This window comes from Tinamus guttatus, unplaced genomic scaffold, assembly GCF_059628265.1.
Source record: "Tinamus guttatus ecotype Peru unplaced genomic scaffold, ASM5962826v1 Tinamus_guttatus_pri_ptg000732l, whole genome shotgun sequence".
NCBI lineage: Eukaryota > Metazoa > Chordata > Aves > Tinamiformes > Tinamidae > Tinamus > Tinamus guttatus.
This window is the reverse complement of record NW_028289266.1, coordinates 1,337,520-1,357,723: the sequence shown is the minus strand read 5'-3', so window position 1 is coordinate 1,357,723 and position 20,204 is coordinate 1,337,520. Positions and strand designations below refer to the sequence as shown.

Here is a 20,204-nt window from a genome sequence, read left to right as displayed (position 1 = left end):
GGTCGAGTCCGAATCCGAATCCGGATCCGGGGCGGGGGGCGGGACGTAGTTCGGGGTCCGAGGTTCGTGTTCGGATCCGGGTCCGGGGCTTCGGGGCTGCGCTCAGGGGTCGGGTCTGTCACGGCGGTACCGGCCCGGTGCGGCCTCAGTCCGGCCCGTTCGCGGTGTGAGCGTGTCCCGTGTCCCCAGCCATGGACACCGACCTGTACGACGAGTTCGGGAACTACATCGGGCCGGAGCTGGACTCCGACGACGACGACGACGAGCTGGGCAGGGAGGCCAAGGACCTGGACGAGGCGAGTGCGGGGCGGGCGGCGGGGCCGGGCCGGGCCCGGGTGCGGGCACAGCCCTGCGCCCATCCCCTTCCCCAGGCCACGGTTCCGTTTTCATCCTATTTTATCCCTGCGGATCAGAGTTGATTTTTTAAAAAATCCAGCAAATATTGCAATCCTGAGAGATTAAGGAGAGAAACAGTTTCTGCTCGAGTCTCTGTTACAGCTGGATCTCAGGGAGTTCAGGTGACACTTGGCTTTTTTTGCGGTCAGCCAGGGGAGCCGCATCCGGCAGCGGAGCCTCCTGGTTCGCCCTCCGCTCTGGCAGAGTCACAGGAACTCGATCCCCAGGGGTGGGCGCAGGGTGGAGGTTGGCGCAGACAGGACCGCAGGGCTGGGCGGGCGGCTCCCCGCGGCACCGAGGGGCTCCGAGGGCCCCAGCCCCCTTCCAGGGGATCCCAACCCCTTTCCAGGCTGCTCCCGTGAGACTTTCTGTGGAAATCCATGGCCATGAACCCTCCCCACGGCCTGCGTGGTGGCAGCGGCTAAACGCAAGTGTTGGTTGCAGCTCGAGGATGACGACGATGACGATGACATGGGGGACCACGACGAGGACCACCCCGGCATGGAGGTGGTGCTGCACGAGGACAAGAAGTACTATCCCACCGCCGAGGAGGTCTACGGGCCCGAGGTGGAGACCATCGTGCAGGAGGAGGACACGCAGCCTCTCACCGGTGAGGGCGCAAGGCAGCGAGCTGGGTTTGGAGCGTGTAAACTCTTAGCACATCTTTGGAAAGGCAAAGGGGTTTTCCATTCTCATCCCTCATCGATTTTAACACCCCTCTTAGAAACCTGCACGGCCTCTAAAATGAATAAACTCTTCCTGTTTGTCTGGCAGTGCCCAGCTTTTGGCACTCTGCATTACTGCAAAGGCCAACCAAAGCGTCCTTTGAAGAACAGATATTGGCAGGAAGGTTGTTTTAAAGAGATGGGAAAATGCATTTAAATCATCTCATTTGTTTCTCCCGTAAAAAAGAGAGAAGAGTCTCTCAGCCTGAAAGATGTGTTTGTAGCTGCGAAACATCCCTGTTTAGTGAGAGTTTCTGAGAACGCTGCTGTTCAGGGTCACGGATAACAATTCTTATTGCACTTTCTCTTGTTTTCAGAGCCTATTATTAAACCCGTGAAAACAAAAAAATTCTCTCTGATGGAACAGACGTTACCGGTCACTGTCTATGAGATGGAGTAAGTAACGTGCAGGGCTTTGAGCTCCGTCCGTGCTGCGCCTCCCTCCTGTTCACAGGCAGGGGCTGGAGGCAGAGGGGGCTGCACGAGCGCGGAGGAGAGAGCCGAGAGGCAGCTTTGGGTTTCTGTCTTATTGACACCAGCAATTTAACTGTGAGTGCAGCTGCCTCCCCTGCTTTGATCCAAAAAGAAGAGCACGAAAGCACAGGAGTAATGAGATTTTGCAGATATTTTCCCTCAGCAGTGCACAGTGTAGAGCGCTTCTTTCTCTGCTGCTTAAATCTGTTGTCATCTCGACAGCTGATGTGCAGCTTGGGAACCCTCACGGGGTGGGTTTGCTGAAAGCAACTTTTCCTCATACACTCAGGAAATATTTATACAGCCACTTCCTACTGATGCAGCCAGAAGGGACATTTTACTTTGATCTCAATGAACAGCAGCCTGGGGCTGTGTCGGATTTGTTCCTATCTGCGGGAGGAGTTTCCAGGCAGGATTTGTCTTGTCACCCCACGCTGTGTGGGTGTTACTAGGAGGCAGGAGCTAAACTGCACCAAGGGTGTCTGCTCGTGCTACCCCACCAAGCAGTGTCTGGGGGCAAACCTCTCAAAAATTCCAGACAGTTTTAAAAATTGAATTATTCTATCTCAGTTTTTATCTAAAAGCATTTTTTAACCTTCTCTGTTAAAACTGTGTTTTGTCGATGAGTAGAGGGGCTCTTGATCATCACATAGGTTTTTTTTTTTTTTTTTTCCATATGCTTTCTTCTGCTTGAAGATGATCAGCTTGAGCTGTATGAGTGTCTTGCTAGGCTCATCCTCCAAGCCCCTGCACCATTTCATGGCTAATCTCAGCCTTTTCCAGTGTTTCATAGTCTCTAAGTGTAAATCCCAGAACCGGAGGCAGGTTTGGTTTCTCTGGAGTTTGTGTTTGGTCAGTTATTTCCATAGACCCACCCCCCAGCCCTTTTGGAAATAGCTGCTTCCAGGGGCTGTCCCCCGTGTTCCTTATTCAGAGATATCTTCAGTAAATGCAGACATAAAGCAGTGAGCAGGCTTGATCTTATTTTTTAAGCAACCCATTTTGCTCTTGGTTGGTGACCTGTGTTCTTTATTTTTTACCACTTTGGCGATCCTTGTTCTCTGCTCATTCCATTGCTAATGGATTTTAATTCTTCCCGTTCATTGATATTAATGGCTAGCAGGAGGCCCAGAGGAAGACCCTTAACCAGGGACATGCAAGCTTGCTATTGATTTCCCACTTAGCCTTATTCTGAGACCAATTGGCAAGCTTTTAATCTACATTGCCATTGATTTTGGGCTTTTTTACCTTCTAATGAAAATGTTGCATGTTAAATGCCTTACAGCAAAAGTCCGCTACTTGACTAAAATATAAACTCTTTTCAAATAGAGATTATTTGGCAGGACTTATTTTTCACAACCCTGTGGTAACTGATATTTGTTGGGTAGCCTCCCCTTATCTTTAGAGGGTTTGCTAATTTAGGATCTTGTTATTAGAGTTCAGTTATGTTCTCCCCAGGGTTTGTTTAGAAGGGACTAGCCCATCATTACCTGCTCAGTTGGTGATTCTAGGGAGTTTTAAGAGATTTAAGCTCCAACATTGTTTCCTTAAGCCATTGGGAACTTCACTCTATTACAACTTGCTAAAAATCAGATTTGTGGAGCCCTCTGGCTGCCTTTTGAAGCTGCCTGGAGTGCCTGTTATCCAACTCTGATTTTACTAATGGCTACTACTTGAGTGGAAGTATTTCATCGCCTGGATACACGGATGTGACTTTTCCTGTAACGCTGACTGCAAGAGAAGGAAGATATTTAATAATATTTCATCAGTAGCAGTTTTACCAACTCTCCCACCCACTGCCATCTGGCTAGGGCTCCAACTCTCTTATCCTGCCCATCTCTAAAGTGAGATTCTTCCTCCGCAGGGCACTGGCAGAATGAAAGCTTGGAGAGGATTCAGGTGGAGACCTTGGGGAGAAAGCGTGATCGAAACGGCTCTGCTTTTCCGTGGAATCCTCTAACAGTCTTTTGTGTTTCCTTCCCCCAGTTTCCTGGCAGATCTGATGGATAACTCGGAGCTAATTCGCAATGTGACTCTGTGTGGGCACCTCCATCACGGCAAGGTAGTCGGATACCCAGCAGTACCCAGGGGTGTATTAAGTAGTAGTAACGACCTGTCAGTGCTTAATTTTACCACTGCTTTTTTGACCCCCTGCTCTCAGCAGCAGTGATCTCTTTTTGCTGCTATCGCTATGCAATTATTTGCAGTCTTTTTTTTTTTTTTTTTTTATCCTTGTGGAAATAATGTGCCACCCACCTTTCTCTGTGCAGCCTGGAAGAGATGTGATGATTTACTTGTCTTTTTTTTTTTTTTCTGTTTGAACATAGTCATCTGCTTTTTCTTGTGGTCCAATATTTTTCAGACTTGTTTTGTTGACTGCCTGATAGAACAGACGCACCCAGAAATCCGGAAACGCTATGACCAGGATGTGAGTGAGTTTTTGGTGTATTCCTCCCTTTAGGAACGATGGCATCAACTGTCTTCTGGGCTTTGCAGGAGAAAGACTGTGGGTGGAAAATGTTGTTTAATGCTGAGACTATAGGATTAGAAAGCCAGAGCTCAGTCCTAGTTCCAGCTGTCACTTATTTGCCACACTAACCATGTGTAAAGAGTTATCATTTCCCATTTAGAACAGCGTTTGATACCAAAAATGTGCTGTTCTGACCTGAGGATTTTGCTCTGTCTTTGCAGCTCTGCTACACTGATATATTGTTCACAGAGCAAGAGGTAAGTGCAGCGATTGCAGCCTGTCGGTTGTCTCATTCATTCACAGTTAATTTACTGTAATCAGTGTCTTCTTCCACTGTAACATCTTTTTGTGCCTTACACATTTAGATCGTCTTCCTTATAAATTCAATGATCTGCTCATCTTTGCAGCAGAAAGATCCTCAGTCCAACTTCACTTTCCCTCAATACTTTGCCCATGTTTTTATTCGCCTGAGTTGATAACCTCTGTGATATTGAGAATCTGCCCCACGGTTATCGCCTCCCTTCTGTTCCAGGGAAGGATGTGACAGGGGTTGTTCCCAGCAGTGCTGGGTGAGAAGGGAAACTCGCCTCTCACAATATACACAGTACTTTTTGCCAGGCTTCCCGGGCTGGAAGCTGGGTGCTTTGGCTCCGTGTGCTTGGACATGGATGGGAACCTTATCTTGTCCTACTTGCTCGATGTCGTTACATCGGCGTGTCCAGAACAATCCTGTCAACTGTTTCTTTTTCTCCTCATTTTAATGCTGTTCTTCACACTCCGTATGATCAAATCTTATGCATGGAGGCATAGCTTAATGGCAACAGAAGGGCAAAAGCACAGAAAGCCAAAAAAAAAAAAAAAAGAGTCTTTTGTCTCTGGTATAATTGTATATTTTCCCCTGTCTGAAATGAGGCTTGGCCTGTGTTGTGTTAGAGCAGTAGCTCACTAGTGTGAGCCAGGATGGATGGAGGAGCTGGGCTGGGCAGGGTAGTGAGATGGGGTTGCTATTTCCTCCCCGAGGTCAGGAGGATGAGCTGGATGGTTACTTTCCATCTTTTTAATTAGTTTTTCCTGATCATCCTCTGCATCTGCACACTGTGTTTTTTTGTTTGTTTGTTTGTTTTTCCTTTATTCAATAATCCTTGTTTCCTCTCTTTCAGAGGGGTGTAGGGATCAAGAGCACTCCAGTGACTATCGTTCTGCCAGACACCAAAGGAAAATCTTTTCTCTTCAACATCATTGACACGCCAGGTGATTATATAATCCTGAAAATTCTTTTTTTGGAAGTTCCATAGGAGAAGGCAACTTAATGTGTGAAGCAGAAATCTGTGAATAAAGGTTTTTCTCAGTATTGAAGGTCTGACCCTCTCAGTGGTGCTACTGAGAGGAGCAGAGCAATAAAAACATGCCCAGGTTAAATGAGGACAATTGAAGAGCTTTTTCATTAGACTGCAGTGGGACATTGGCACTCAGAAAAACAGAATGAAAATCTCTACCCTTAACGCTCATTCATCCATTATTTTGGCTGGAAGTGCCACTTAAGTGCAATGGCACCCTGGGAAGTTTCCTTTCCCAAATGGAAAACCTGTGTTGGCTTTGTATTTTTGTAGGTGATTCTAGCCAAGTCTGGAAACCTGAGCATTTAGCTGAGTTCGTTCTCCTGAAATCACTTGCTGCAGTAATGACTCTGTGGTGGTTTTTTAGTTACAATTGTTTCCAATTTTCAGGCAAAATGAGCGTTAATGGAGCTGAAGTTTGACTCGGGTATAGTAGAAGCAGATGTAGAATAGGCTTTTCCAGGTTTTCTCAAATTGCCCCACAGTGGGACTTTCTGTGCCCTCCTTTGAGCCTCTGGCGAGCTCCTGTGTGTGGGTGCCATCCCCGTGAGCCTGTTGCAGGAAGTGGAGGCAGAGCTTTAGGAAAGAGGGTTTCTGGGCACCTCTCAGGTTTCAGCTGAAGGGGAGGGAGATTGAAGTACAGGAGGAAGACAATGGTGGGAGAAGCACCTGTTCTTCCAAGAGAAGTAATTGTCCTCTTTTTCTTGAAGTATTTGCACTGAGCTTTGGGAAACACAGTGGCAAATGCAAGAAAGCAGTGCCTGTTAAACTAGTTGTGTCTGCTCGCAAAAAAATAGGATTAACCCTCCCTGGAGCTCTGCTGCTGCTGGGGGAGCAGAGTGGCCTGTGCCCGGCCTCGCTGCATGGCAGCTAGTTGCATGGCAAGCTACAGAGCAGGAGGCACTTTCTCCTTCTGTGCTGCTGCTATCAGGGCTCTGCTCACTCTGCCCCTCTCCTCTGGTTTCTTTCTGAAGGCCACGTCAACTTTTCGGATGAGGTCACAGCCGGCCTTCGTATTTCGGACGGCGTCGTGCTTTTCATTGATGCAGCTGAAGGGGTGAGTCAGTGGCAGGGTTAATTTCCAAGTGTCGTAGGTTGAATTCTTTGATCCTGCTTTGTGGTGAAGGCATGGGATGGGCTCAGCTTTCTGTGAAGGGTTTTTGGAGGACGGTCTGAAAAGCGAGAGCGCTTTCCCACCAAAGCAGAGAGTCGGGCGCCTGGCTTCTGCTTCCAGATCTGACACGATGCATGTGAACCGTAGGCTGACTCCTTTGCATCTCCTAAAAGCGAGCAGATTATTTATATCAGAGATGTCCAAGGGGTAGAATTCAAGAAATGTGGTTGCCTTAGCACCTGCTGCTCCGTTTGACAAGATGAGCTGGTCGCCGCTGGCGGAGCGCGGGCTCTGCTGCGGGCTGCAGCCCTGTGCGTGAGGGTCGCTGCTTCCCTGGAGAGCCCTTTGGGGAGGCTGTGCCTGGAGGTGCCTGTGCTCCTCGCCCCCAGGTGATGCTCAACACGGAGCGGCTCATCAAGCACGCGGTGCAGGAGAGGCTGGCGGTCACCGTGTGCATCAACAAGATCGACCGCCTCATCCTGGAGCTCAAGCTGCCCCCCACGGACGCCTACTACAAACTGCGACACATCGTGGACGAAGTGAACGGGCTCATCAGGTACAGGGCTCGTGTGTCACTGCTGCCCCTTGTCCTCGTTTCAGCCCAAACGCTTCTCTTTGTGGCTGCTAAAATTACAAGCTTAACTCTTGATATGTTGAATCATAGAAAATGGAGCAGGCAGAACCACTGAAAATTTATTTCAGATAATTTAATGTATTAGAAAATATTGTCTCTTCGTTTGTGACTTCTGCCTGGAATAATTTTCTTTTCCCCACAGTCAATACAGAGAGTGGCCACAGGACTTGGTGGGGGGAACTTTTGTGCTCTCTGTGTCCCATGCCATAGGCTGAGATTTGTCAAATTTCCTAAAAGATTTTAAGAAATAAATGGGAATCGTCTGTCCCAGCCCCTAAATATATACCATAGCATTGCTTTGGTGAAACCTTCCTGCAAGACTACCCTCCAAAACTGAGGGAAATCTCTAACCTTGACAGTGAAATACAACTGTTATTTTCCTGTCCTTGTTTCTGGGGTGCCTTTGCCAGTCAGGTCATTTTTTAATAGCAGTCTTCCCCTCAGTCTGTCTGCGAGTGTGTTGTAACCTGTATAACCCCAGATCTGAATTTGCACACGACTTCACTTGCATGTCTCTGTTCCGTTGCTACTGGCATCATGCAGTTCAGAGCATGATAATTTATCCTGTCTAGCATGCTTGTGAACTCATTAAAATCACTTCCATTCTATCTGTGCCTTATTTGCCTTGCATTGTCTTTTCCCTTAGTTGACTGACTTTGCTCCCTCTTTTTAGAGGGAAAACAACCCCTACCTAACAATACAAAGCACTGCTGCTGGTGACCTGTTAGTTCTAGATCTGTGAATATTTCCTTGTAATTTGTGGTAACAAAAAAGATCCTGATCCTGAAATTCTGACAGCCAAGCACGTTGCAATCATTTTTCAGCTGCTGTTTGGCAGTGCAGAATCCTTCCCTATCACACGCTACTGTTTGGTGTGGGGAGTAGATTTAGGTGTCTGTCTTGGTTCATAACATTGATATTTTTTCCTATGTCTAAAATCTGTCTTCCCTCAGCATGTATTCCACCGATGAAAACCTGGTCCTGTCTCCCCTTCTGGGAAACGTGTGTTTCTCCAGTTCACAGTACAGCATCTGCTTCACGCTGGGATCTTTTGCAAAGATTTATGCAGACACATATGGTGAGGATTATCCAGAAACCTTGTACAGTTTTAACATTTCATTTCCTAACACTTTATTTTTGTTGAGACTTTCTAAGGCGTTCAGCTTCAGCTTTTCATTGCTCGTGTATGGCCAACATGTGCATTCCTGAACTTCTGGGAATTGAGAGCTACTGCAAATCTCAGTCCAGATGACTTTATTGCAGTTTTTTCCATGCCAGTAGAAAGCAGCGATCCGATTCTAACTTGTTTTTAGCTAGATAGTTTCTCCTGATAAATATTTCCCGAGTCAAAAGCCAGTGCCTTGTATGTATCCTTAAGCAGAAAAAATGAACCCTGTGATGACAAAGGAAGGCAGATTTGTTGATCACACCCTGCCTCCCTACCAGAACAGCTCTGAAGTGAACCAGTTAAGTTCCTTTTCATAAAAGTCTCCGGAGTCTGAGGCACAGCTGCAGCCAGGCACAAGCTTGGCCCATGAGGTTTTGCACTCTTGCCCTTTAGTCTTTTTTAAGAAACTGTCTTTTTCTGGCTTTGATTTAATTCTGTCCTCCCCAGCTGCCAACCCAGGGCAATGTGCCACGTGTACAAGTGGGCATTTTGCTTGCGTTACCCGGCCGGGCAGCTAAGATTTTGAAGAATTTTCTCACCCTGGGAATTTTGGGTGAACTGCAGGAGCAGAGAGCAGAGGAGAAGGATATTTTAAAGCAGCTGGCCTCGCTCTTGCAAAGCAGTTGGCCTCAGGGTGGAAGAAGCTGGAGAGGTCAGGGGCTGGTGTGCCAGAATATCATGTGCCCTCATGAGTTTGGAGGAATAAATGACTTCCCTGACACCACAGAATTCACTCGTTACCTTCTAAACTGATTCTCCTTTCAGGGAGTGCACACGGGCGCAGTCAGTAGGAGATTTCATCCTTTCTGGGAGATGTGGGCTGAATGGGTACTTCAAATCAGCGATATTTGGCTGTGGCCGGCAGGGATTTTATAAGAAGCTCCAGCTAACATAAGTTATAGTCATTGAACTGTCAAAACCACAGCCACCATGAAATTTCTTATGCTTGTATGTATCCCCACAGCAAAAGCTTGTTTGAAAACTGCGCTAGATTATCACTGCTGTCCTACTGTAAATCCACCGTGACAGTCCAACATTACCCTGTTCTTCAGCACTTGGGTATTTGGCTGTGGACTTTGTGCATCAGCTAAAAAAGAGAAGAGAACCCAGAGATGTTCAGCAAGGCAGAAAATGCACGTGATAGAGCTGCAGGGCAGAGGGTGGAGCCAGCCCAGCACCTTGGCATTAGCGTTTGGAAGTGTAAAAATGTTTGGAAGAGAAAGCAGATGCAGCAGGATTCCTGCAGCATGGAGCCAGGCCAGCCAGCTGTTCTCACCCGTAACCTTTTGTGTAGCTGAGATGGTTGAAACGCTCCTGAGGAGCAAATGGTCAAACCCGTGTTGACATGGGCTGCTGGTGCCATCCTCAGTGGATTGTTTTCAAGCCTCCTCCCTGGATGGTCTTCCCAGATCAGGGTTCAGATATTTGTTCAGGAGTGGGGCAAAGTACCCTCTGGAGCTGCCTCGTTCTACCCACCAGCACTGGCTCATTGCATTGAATCTTTGTGGTTGTTTTATTGGAAACTATTGCTTTTTCATTTTATGGGAGAAATGCATTTTATTAGTGATGTCAGAGATTTTTGTTCTTTGCTTTTTCCTCTTAGGTGATATCAATTACCAGGAGTTTGCGAAGCGGCTTTGGGGTGACATCTACTTCAACCCGAAGACGTAAGAAACTCATTTGAATGTCTGTTAGGTTTTCCTTTCCCTGCTCTCTGAACATGGACTGGATGACCTCCCAAGATCCCTTCCAACGTGGATTATCCGGTGATCCTATGATAAAGGAGTAGCTGGGGAGGGTTGAGTCAGGCTTCCTGCTTGTCGGACTCTGGTTGTTCTGAACCCATAAGTGGGAGCAGAAAGTCTCTCTTGGTCTTTGCTTGGAGTAAGAGTGACTCCTGTGTCCATGAGCATTTCCCAGGGAGACTGGGAGGGAGGACAAGAGAAGCTGAGGAGAGCAGAGGCTGTGCCAGCGTGCTGGCAGCTGGGGTGCTCGCCAGTTTGTCCCCCAAGGCTCTCCTTTTATCTCCCTACAGTCGGAAGTTCACGAAAAAGGCCCCGACCAGCAGTTCCCAGCGCAGTTTTGTGGAGTTCATCCTTGAGCCCCTTTACAAGATCCTGGCTCAGGTATGTGGTGGGTCCATCTCCTTGCTGCTGTTCTGGCCCTGAGCTTCTGGGACTGAACACTAGATGGTGGTGGCGTCTGCAGGACTCTCCCTTATGTACTGTGATCTTCATGGGTTTCTCCAACTGAAGGTGCAGAGAATCCTTGGGCAACTCCTCACAGTTGTTCCTTACACATTCACACTTGGGTTTGCACAGCTAATAAATAGAACTTCTTTTGCTGTGGTTTTGTCACATGCTCTGGGATCAGCTAAGTGACTATTTTACCCGACAGGCAGTTCCCATGTAAGGAGCCCAGAACCAGGCTGGGGTGTGAGGCTGCGCCTGGGAGTCGACGTCGTGGGTGTCCCCGGCGAAGGTGCCAGCAGTGCTTGCTCTCTTGCAGGTGGTTGGGGATGTGGACACGACCCTGCCCAGGACTCTGGATGAACTTGGCATCCACCTGACCAAAGAGGAGCTGAAACTGAACATTCGACCCCTCCTGCGGCTTGTCTGCAAGAAGTTCTTCGGGGAATTCACAGGTAAATGCTGTTTCTCTTCTCTTGCACAGTCATCCTGATAGCTAAGACAGAGTTATGTGCTGTACTGCAGCTGTGGAGTGCCTGCTTGCACTTGCAAAGATCTTGTCTCAACTCTTGCCTTTCTAAACATAAAATACAAACTGTGTCCCCAGAGGAGACCTCGAGACGCTGGTTGTGTCTCCCCATGGCCACACGTGCACTGCCAGAAAGGCCTGGGCTTGTCTTCCTTGGAGCCTCTTTCTTTTCTGTACCCTGAAGTCTTCTGCCTAACCACGTTCTCACGAGACGCTGCTTTTCCAGGCTTTGTGGACATGTGTGTGCAACACATCCCTTCCCCCAAAGTGGGGGCCAAGACCAAAATCGAGCACACCTACACGGGCGGCGTTGACTCCGATCTGGGGGAGGCCATGAGCGACTGCGACCCTGATGTAAGGAAACATTTTTTTCTTTGCTTTAAATCTTCAAAAGTGCAGCAAATGTCCCCTCCTTTCGTAGCCTTGACAGGGCAGCTGCCTCTTAGGCAGGCGACTGCCCAGATTTGACCTCCAGCATCTCGAAACCTCTCATCCGATACTGAAACAAATCTCTTCACTCTGAGAAAATTCAGCTGCCTGCCAGGGCAGCCCTTGGGAGAGAACTGTGTGACTGCTCAGCGAAGAGCAGAGACTAGGTCAGGCCTCCAGAGCGCATGGGACCTGCAGGGTGATTTTTGTGATTTTTGCTGCCTTTTTGTCCCTTTTTTGTGAAGTTGGGATCTCTTTCCAAACTGAGAAAACTGATCTGAACTCTGCTGACAAAAATAGCCTCAAGAGTTAGCCAGGCTCTTTTCTATTAAAGCAGCCTCACTAAACTGTCCTCTTCCAACATGCCTTGCATGGAGTTGGCATTCAGAGTTGCCCAGAGCCACCCGTACCAACTATCTGCCTAATGAAGAACCTGCCCGTGACTTTCGGAGTTGGGAGTATCTCCATGAAACCTTAACAGTGGTTATTGTCACTACATCACTAGCTGTAGAGTGACCTTTTGGGGCTGAAGGCTGCAACCTGCAGCAGCTCAGCTGTTGTGCCCTGCAGGGGGATCGACTGCAGATCTTGCTTTTCCTTGTACATACTCCACCTAAGTTGTGGCCTTGTCCTCACTGCTATTCATTGTTCCACAAGAGTAGGGGTAGAGCACCAGAAAAGCGCCATTCCAGGGGGCTTTGTATGAAGAAGGAGGAGATAAAGCTTGTCACCCAGGAAAACTATGGACTTAGAAATACCTCTTTTGATGTTTCAGCCCATTAATCACTTTCTCTCCATGAGTCCTTTTCGGTCTGTGTCTGCTGCTTGTCTGTTTATGTTAGAAAAGGCTTATTTCTCTCTCTCTTTTGCGGGAAGGGTCCACTGATGTGTCACACCACAAAGATGTACAGCACAGACGACGGCGTTCAGTTCCACGCCTTTGGCAGAGTGCTCAGTGGCACCATCCATGCTGGGCAGCCTGTGAAGGTCCTTGGAGAAAACTACACCCTGGAGGATGAGGAGGATTCCCAGATCTGCACTGTGGGACGGCTCTGGATCTCGGTTGCAAGGTAGGGAAAGCTTTGGCTGCACCATTCCCTGCGAGTGGCGTCGCCTGGGGGCACCGCCGGGGACACGGGCGGGAGGCCAGCGCCGTGGTGGTGGCAGCGAGCGGCGCGGTGACGCTCCCGGCCTTGCAGATACCACATTGAGGTCAACCGGGTTCCTGCCGGTAACTGGGTGCTCATCGAAGGAGTGGACCAACCCATCGTGAAGACGGCAACCGTCACGGAGCCGCGAGGAAACGAGGAGGTACCGAGCTCGGCGCGGCTCCCTCGGCGGGGCAGGGAGGCAAGGCCATGGGGGGCATCTTCAAAGCTCTGGTGGCAGCGTTAAGAAAAAGCCAACGACTCTATGACAAGATGCCAGGGCACAACAGCCGCTAATAGGAGATTATCCAAGTGCTTTGTCCAATTCCAGCATCCATCTCATGATGCAGAGATTCAAGTCTCTGTTCTTGTCTGGTTTCAGGCTCAGATCTTTCGTCCTCTGAAGTTCAATACCACGTCTGTCATCAAAATCGCTGTGGAGCCAGTCAATCCCTCTGAGCTGCCCAAAATGTTAGATGGTCTCCGCAAAGTCAACAAGAGTTACCCATCGCTTACTACTAAGGTACTTCTGGACTTTGGGCTGTTTGCAGGCCGTGCTTTGGGCTGCTTTGTAGGCTGATCTTGAAAGACAAACTGTTTTTTTCACTGTGGGTTATTTTGCTCTTGTGGGTTTTCTCATGCTGCTGCAGCTGATCTCGTAAACCAGGTGGAAAGAGCAGAATGCTGTAAATCAAGCAAAAATGCACATGCCTTGCTGTGCCATGGAGGCAGCTTTCTGCAGAGCACACGAGCACTTTCTGCTAGAAAAGGCTGGTGGTCGATTCAGCATGAGTTTGCTGCAAGTTAAACCCTGCTCTTGTTTTTCAGGTGGAAGAGTCTGGGGAACACGTGATCTTGGGGACGGGGGAGCTCTATCTGGACTGTGTGATGCATGATCTGCGCAAGATGTATTCAGAGATTGATATCAAGGTGAGGAAATGAAAGAGGGAGATCATCCCCTGTAGTTTTGTCCCCATTAGTCAGAGGGGTGCAGTAATAAACATAGCAAAATGTAGAGTTTCTGTCGTCTTCTGGTCCCTCTCCGGTTCAGGAGGAGGGAGCTTGATGGGGTCATTGCATTGAGCTCCCTGCAGCTGCTTGTGAGTTGCTAGAGACTTCTGTGGCTGTAGCTTCAGGTGCCTTCTCATGCCTTGGCCATGCCTTGCCCCATGCTGAGGTGGCAGCCAGCTTTTCTCATGCAGGAGGTTGGTTGGTGGGTTTGAGGTTGTGTGACGGGCCTGGAGAAGGTAAGAGACAGCTCCAGTACCTGGAGCTGAGGTATTCTCATCACTGCCAGGTCTGCCCTCCTGCTGCACACAGCGCCCCTTGCTCGTCAGCATGGGCTTTGTCACCTTTCCTTAAAAACAAAAGCTCCATCCACCTACAAAAGTTGCTCTTACAGCCTAGTTGTATTGGACCATGTAGCCTAAAACTGCCACGGAGAGCAGCGGGTGAGCGTGTCCCAGCCCTTTCCTTTACTCCAGCCATCGCATGGCCAACATCAATGGAGATCAATATATTTCCTGGTCAGGAAAGAAGAGGTGTCTCTGCTGAGGGATGTCTGTGGATAGACAACTCTGCTCAGCTTTAAAGTTTCTCTCTCTTGTTTGGGTGACAGAGTTGCTACAGCTGCCTGTGCAGGCTTCAGTGGTGCATGTGAAACACCAACTAAAAGGCTGGCAGAGGAGCCAGGTTTTTCCTGCAGGTGTTGAAAGATTTCAGCTAGTCTCCTTGGCCCAGCAAAGTATTGCTGGAACCTGGGTAGTACAAAGCGCCCTGCAACCCTGTTGCTGCTCTTGCAGGTTGCTGATCCGGTTGTGACGTTCTGCGAGACGGTGGTGGAAACGTCCTCCCTGAAGTGCTTTGCCGAGACACCGAATAAGAAGTAAGAACTCTTGGCAACCCGGGAGAGCCTGAGACGAGGCAGATGGAGGGGGCTGCTGGAGACGAAATTTTGGTGCCTCCAAGGGGTCTGCTCGAGCAGCTGTTGCCCATGAAAGTGGCAGGGGTCCAAGGTTTGCAGCCTTCCACTGCAGCAGCTCTGTTAAACCCTTCCATAACACACTCAGTCCCGAGGATGTTTCTGCACTTCCTAGTATTTCTCAAAACAGAGGAAACAGAGAGATTCATATCTCTCTGTCTCTTCTTTTAACTAAATTTTGCACTAAATTGTGACCTTCTCAGCACTTGTCTGGTGTTTCTGAGACTAAGAAATATATCCTAGGGCCAGAAGAGTTGCCAAAGAGCCAACTGCTGCCTTCATTATTCCCCAAATCCATTGTTTTTCTTGCACATTCTCAGTCTTGCAATGGATTTGCTCTTTCTGGCCTTACTGCTTGGTCCTGTCGTCCTTCTCCGCCAGTGCATTATGAGATGGACATAGTTGAAGGAGGGAGATCTGGGAGATAACACAGGAAATGTTCACAGAATAAGATCTGTGAGCCCGGCGTGTTTTTATGCCGGAATTTTCCTGGCACTCGTTGTCTGTCATGTTATCCTGAGCAGAGCTTTCCTGGATTCCACTGTGGTTTCTGATTTTTCTTGCCCTGCTTTACTGTGGTGCACTCTCCCTGTGGCTGGAAACGTTACTTCTGGGAAGAGGAAAAGTTTGAACTGTTGGGCATGCAGAGGCGACCTGATCTGGGGGCACTTCCCGTGTGTTGGTGGGGTTTGAGGCAATGTCTGACACACCTGGTCCTGCTGGTGACAGGGGGACACTGACCTGGTCCCTGGCCTGGTCGGGCCTGGCTCTGCTTCCTTCTGCAGTTGGGTGCCTGGCAGGAGGGAGGGAGCAGTCCTGGCCCTTCCGGATCCCGTTCTGGAGACGGGCGGATTTGGGAGAACGGTCCTGAGGAGCAGGGCTGCGAACGCGCGGGTTCCAGCTCTACAGCCTGACGGCAGCACCCGAGGGCACAAACCTCCCCAGCCATGTCCTAGGCAGCGAGCAATCCCCGAGGTCCTCCAGTTATCCCATTGCCATAGCTCTGTGCCCTAATTGTGACCCTTTCACCTCTCAGGAACAAGATCACGATGATTGCTGAGCCTCTGGAGAAGGGACTCGCTGAGGACATCGAGAATGAAGTGGTGCAGATAACATGGAACAGGTAGGAGTAACTAGGGGAAAGCAGGAATCCTTCTTGGAGCAAACAATGGGAAAATAGGCAGCCCTGGAGATCTGAGGCACATGGTATTAAACAGCAGCCTCTAGGCAGGGATTTTTGTCCCAGTGTTGACTCCAGCTAATCCATGAGCATCTTTGCCTCAATAAACAAGGTGCTTGAGGTAAAAAGCTGAGTCCCTTCTATGCCTGCAGGGAACAGGGTCATAAAAATGTTGTTAGTGCAGGTGGAATATTTGTTTTCTAAAGTTTCTTCCTTATGCCATCAGAAAGAAGCTGGGTGAATTCTTCCAGACCAAATACGATTGGGATTTGCTGGCTGCTCGTTCCATCTGGGCATTCGGGCCTGATGCAACCGGCCCAAACATCCTGGTCGATGACACGTTGCCCTCCGAGGTGAGATGTGGGCGCTGGGTTGGGGTTCAGCGGGACATGTTAGTGCTGTGGTGTCTGCAGCTCCTTTGTGGACCTGCTAGCAAGGTCCCCGTGTGGCTGCAGTGTTTACTGGTTTGCTAGCTCTGACTTGTTGTATTTTCTGTGATGCAGTCATGCCCTGGTGAGTAAATTGCCTGTGATTTTTGTGAGTTCCTGCTGTTTGACTCAAAGTCTTCAAAGCTGGCAACAAAATGGCCTTAAGCATTAACAAAATCCAGACTCTTCATTTATAGTTCTAGATGCCAAACTGAAGATGATGCTCCTGAGCTGCAACAGGGAGTAACAGTCAGCGTGGGGTAGAGGGGGACAGAGCTGCTCTTCTAGGAAGTGCCTCTGAAACACTGGGCTCTGCCTGTTGATTCCTGGCAGTCCACATGCAGTCTCGGAAGTCTCTGTCTGTCTGTGTGTCTGCAGGTGGACAAGTCGCTGCTGGGCTCCGTGAAGGACAGCATTGTACAAGGATTTCAGTGGGGAACCAGAGAAGGGCCCCTCTGTGATGAATGTAAGTAGAGCCTGTAGGAATGAAGCTGATCAAAACGATGAATTTTGCCCTCCATAAGAACCTTTGGGATTTGGCCGGCGCAGGGCTGGCTCCAAGCACCACGTCCTTCTGCGAGCGGTTGTCCTTGCACAGCAGAGAGCTGGGGACAGGTCTGGGGATGGGTGACGAGGGAGGTGATAAACTCCCCCTCTCTCCCCGACACCGGTGCCACCCAGGCCACGGCACTTAGTGTCTATGTGCAAAGAAGGTCTCTGGCTCTGCTCCTGCCAGAGCTCTGAGCACCTGCAGGATGAAGTGCTATAAATCACCTCTCCTGGGTGGGTGGGCAGGGTTTGGACATGGTCACCCTTGTCCTTTTGGGCCTCGGTTTAGGAACCTTCCCTGGTGGCTCTCAGGTTTTACAGTGTGCTCAGGTCTCTGGAGATGCCCAGCTGGTGCTAAGAGGGTGGAGAACGTCCCCCTCCGGTCACTTGCTGTCATTTGTTCCCCTCCCCAGTGATCCGCAATGTGAAGTTTAAGATCCTGGATGCGGTGATTGCTCAGGAGCCCCTGCACCGGGGCGGAGGGCAGATCATCCCGACGGCCCGCAGGGTGGTGTACTCGGCCTTCCTGATGGTGAGGACGTGGCTGCGCGCGACGGAGCCCGAGCGCCCCGCGGCGCCGGCACCCGCGGGCTCCGGGAGGGTGCGGGAGCCCAGGCTGCACCATGGCTGCAATTCCTGCCCCAGGGATGCCGGATCAAACCGTCTCAGTCACTCGTTAGTGCTTCCAGCACCCTGGCAGGCAGCAGGCAGGTTTCAGAGCAGCCGCATTCCCTGGAAACCTGCTGGCATGTCCTCCGTTTTCCCTCTCACTGGCACTCGCCTTGCCGGGAGAGAGGGCTAGCGGGAGGGAAGCTCTGTCCAAGCTTCGAGTTTCTTTGGGCACCCGTGGGGGCGAGACGGGAGCGGTGCCGCGCAGCGGGGCGCCGTGCTGGCCACGAGCGCGCCGGGCGCTCCAGCTGCGTCGCGTCAGCACCGCTGCCGGCTCAGCCGCGCGTGTCCCTTCCTGCCCGCAGGCCACCCCTCGCCTCATGGAGCCCTACTACTTCGTGGAGGTGCAGGCCCCCGCCGACTGCGTGTCCGCGGTCTACACGGTGCTGGCCAGGCGGAGGTGGGTGCTTGCGGCGTCTGGGTCCCCGGGGATGCTCCAGCGCTGATCCTGGTAGTGCAGGGGGAGGGTGAAGTCCCTGCGACGGGAGAGCTGGGGGTTTCTAGACTGATCCTGGCCACTGCACTCTGTGGGTAGAGGGTGTCCAAGATCCTGTGAAGCCTCCAGATCGTGTCCGTGTTTCCCTGAGTGTTAGGGAGGAGAAATCCAAAGGAGCAAGGAGGAGGACTAGTCTGTTCTCCCATTGGCAGAGGCCACGTGACACAAGATGCTCCGATCCCAGGCTCCCCACTCTACACCATCAAAGCCTTCATCCCAGCCATTGACTCGTTCGGCTTTGAGACGGACCTGCGGACCCACACGCAGGGCCAAGCCTTCTCGCTCTCCGTCTTCCACCACTGGCAGGTGAGTCCGAGCACCCGCGAGCCAGGGGAGAGGGACACAGCGGGGACAGGCTATGCCAGGTGCCCTCTGCAGAGCAAGCTGCTTTTTGTGGACGACCTCCTCAATGGCAGAGGGTTTGGGAGCTGGTGGAGGCTTCGTGCGTTAGCTGCAAACTGTCTGCCAGAAACCAGTGGCTTGGTTCCAAGCTACGTCACCATTTGCCTTAGCGAGGGAGCGCTCGACGCTGCTGCTCGCTGAGCGTAAGGGTCCTTCAGCGCCTGGAGAAAGGGCATCCTCGTGCAGGGGAAGCTGTCGGTGCAGCGAGCGCTCTGCGGCGCAGGGAGCTTGGAGCGGGGCTCAGAGCCCATCTGCTGCAGGATGCCCTAATCGAGGAGGCAGGAGGCTGCGCTCGAGCTGCGCCGCGCGCGGGAGCTGTGACAGGGCCGTGCAGAGCAGGGCCTGGCACAGGATTGCAGCCGCTGCTCCGAGAGGCAACGGCTGCTCGTGGTTGCAGCGGGATGGGAAGAGCCGGCTTGGACGTGAGGAGGGGAGGGCCGGAGGGTCGGCGCCGCGGGGAGCCCAATGGGCCTGGGCTTTCGCGACGGCTGCTCCGGTTGGGATGCTCATGGGCCTCGGGAGTTAGCAGGTATCTGATAGGGGAAGGTGGGATGTGTCTTGGCTCGGATGAGCATTACTGTTTAACTGCATCCTGGCAGTGCAGACGGAGGCGGTGGTAGTGAGGTGACAGTGTCCCTGTGCCAGGAAAGGAGATGTGGTGTCGGGGCTGTGAGGACAGGGCCAAGGGTGGCTGCAGGGCCTGGGGGGGGTGTCTCCCGCCGCGCTGCAGTTGAGGCCTGGAGCTTGAAGCAGCCCCCGGCATCACTCCGTGCATGTTCTCACGTCCCAGACTTGTGTTTCAGATTGTGCCTGGTGACCCCTTGGACAAGAGCATCGTCATCCGGCCCCTGGAGCCCCAGCCGGCCCCGCATCTGGCCAGGGAGTTCATGATCAAGACCAGGCGCAGGAAGGTAGGTCGGGAGCCAGCCCGGTCGCATCCCTCTGTGCTGGCAGCTCAGACGTTGCAGTGCTCTCCCTGGAGCACGCTGTGTCCCCTTCGTGTTCCCAGACTTGAATAATGTCCTCTGTGCCTCGGGGACTTCCCTTTTTTTGACGTTCCTCCGTGCTGCTCGTTGGTGGCTGCGATGGTCCCATGAGCACGTTAATCTGGCAGCAACTGCAGCCAAAAGCAAAGTCCTGCGGCCTCCACTGAGCCCCGCTCTCTCCCCAGTGCCTGTTTTACACCTTGGTGACCTGACTGAGCTCATCAGCCCTGTGAAAACACAGGTGTCTTTTCTGTACCTGTCTAGTGCACTGGACTGAGGGGTTGGGGCTGGTGTGGGAGGTGGGAACAGACAGGAGCGAAGGGGAGCAGGTTCCACCATGGGAGGGCAGCGAGCTGGTAGGTACCCCTGCCTGCAGAAACTGCCCGTTTGCACCTTCCTGACAGGCTCTTGGCTGTCTTCAAGCTGCTGGGCAGATTTTCCTGCTTCTCCTGGGGCCCAAAAGTTGCCCTTATCCCCCAGGACATCAGGGCTCTGTCCTGGGGTTTCTGCCGGGGTGGCCCTGCCGGCTGCGCAGGGCCTCACTCCGGCTTCGTGCTCGCTCCGCAGGGCCTCAGCGAGGACGTCAGCATCAGCAAGTTCTTCGACGATCCCATGTTGCTGGAGCTGGCCAAGCAGGACGTTGTTCTCAACTACCCCATGTGAACGGGCCCTGCGGGGCTGCCCCGGGCGCTGTCCCTCCCTGCTCCCCCGGCTCCTCGGGGTGGCAGGGACCTGCTTCCGTGGTGGCTCCTCCGCGGCCGCTCTCAGGAGCAACCCCGAGCCCCAAAGCTTCTCCTTGGCCACGGAGGCCTCCAGGGAGGAGGGTTCCCCTCCGGCCACACGGCTTGTCCCTGCGTGTGGCCCCCGCTGCTGTGCAGCAGCATGAATATAACGTTAAGA

General features: G+C 51.5%; 1 protein-coding gene across 1 annotated transcript; it reads left to right on the top strand.

Moving 5' to 3' along the window:
* The first annotated feature begins 159 nt into the window (after positions 1-159).
* EFTUD2 (elongation factor Tu GTP binding domain containing 2) lies at positions 160-20,005 on the top strand. The gene is made up of 27 exons (XM_088537216.1): positions 160-296; positions 841-1,006; positions 1,439-1,517; positions 3,582-3,657; positions 3,958-4,023; positions 4,287-4,322; positions 5,226-5,316; positions 6,377-6,459; positions 6,906-7,072; positions 8,104-8,228; positions 9,922-9,985; positions 10,354-10,444; positions 10,827-10,962; positions 11,263-11,390; positions 12,342-12,535; positions 12,665-12,776; positions 12,996-13,136; positions 13,442-13,543; positions 14,416-14,498; positions 15,631-15,717; positions 16,001-16,127; positions 16,581-16,668; positions 17,165-17,283; positions 17,726-17,820; positions 18,069-18,222; positions 19,122-19,229; positions 19,872-20,005. Exons 1-27 carry the CDS (start codon positions 192-194, stop codon positions 19,965-19,967), a joined length of 2,919 nt encoding a protein of 972 aa, XP_088393342.1. The 5' UTR covers positions 160-191; the 3' UTR covers positions 19,968-20,005.
* The last annotated feature ends 199 nt before the right edge of the window (positions 20,006-20,204 follow it).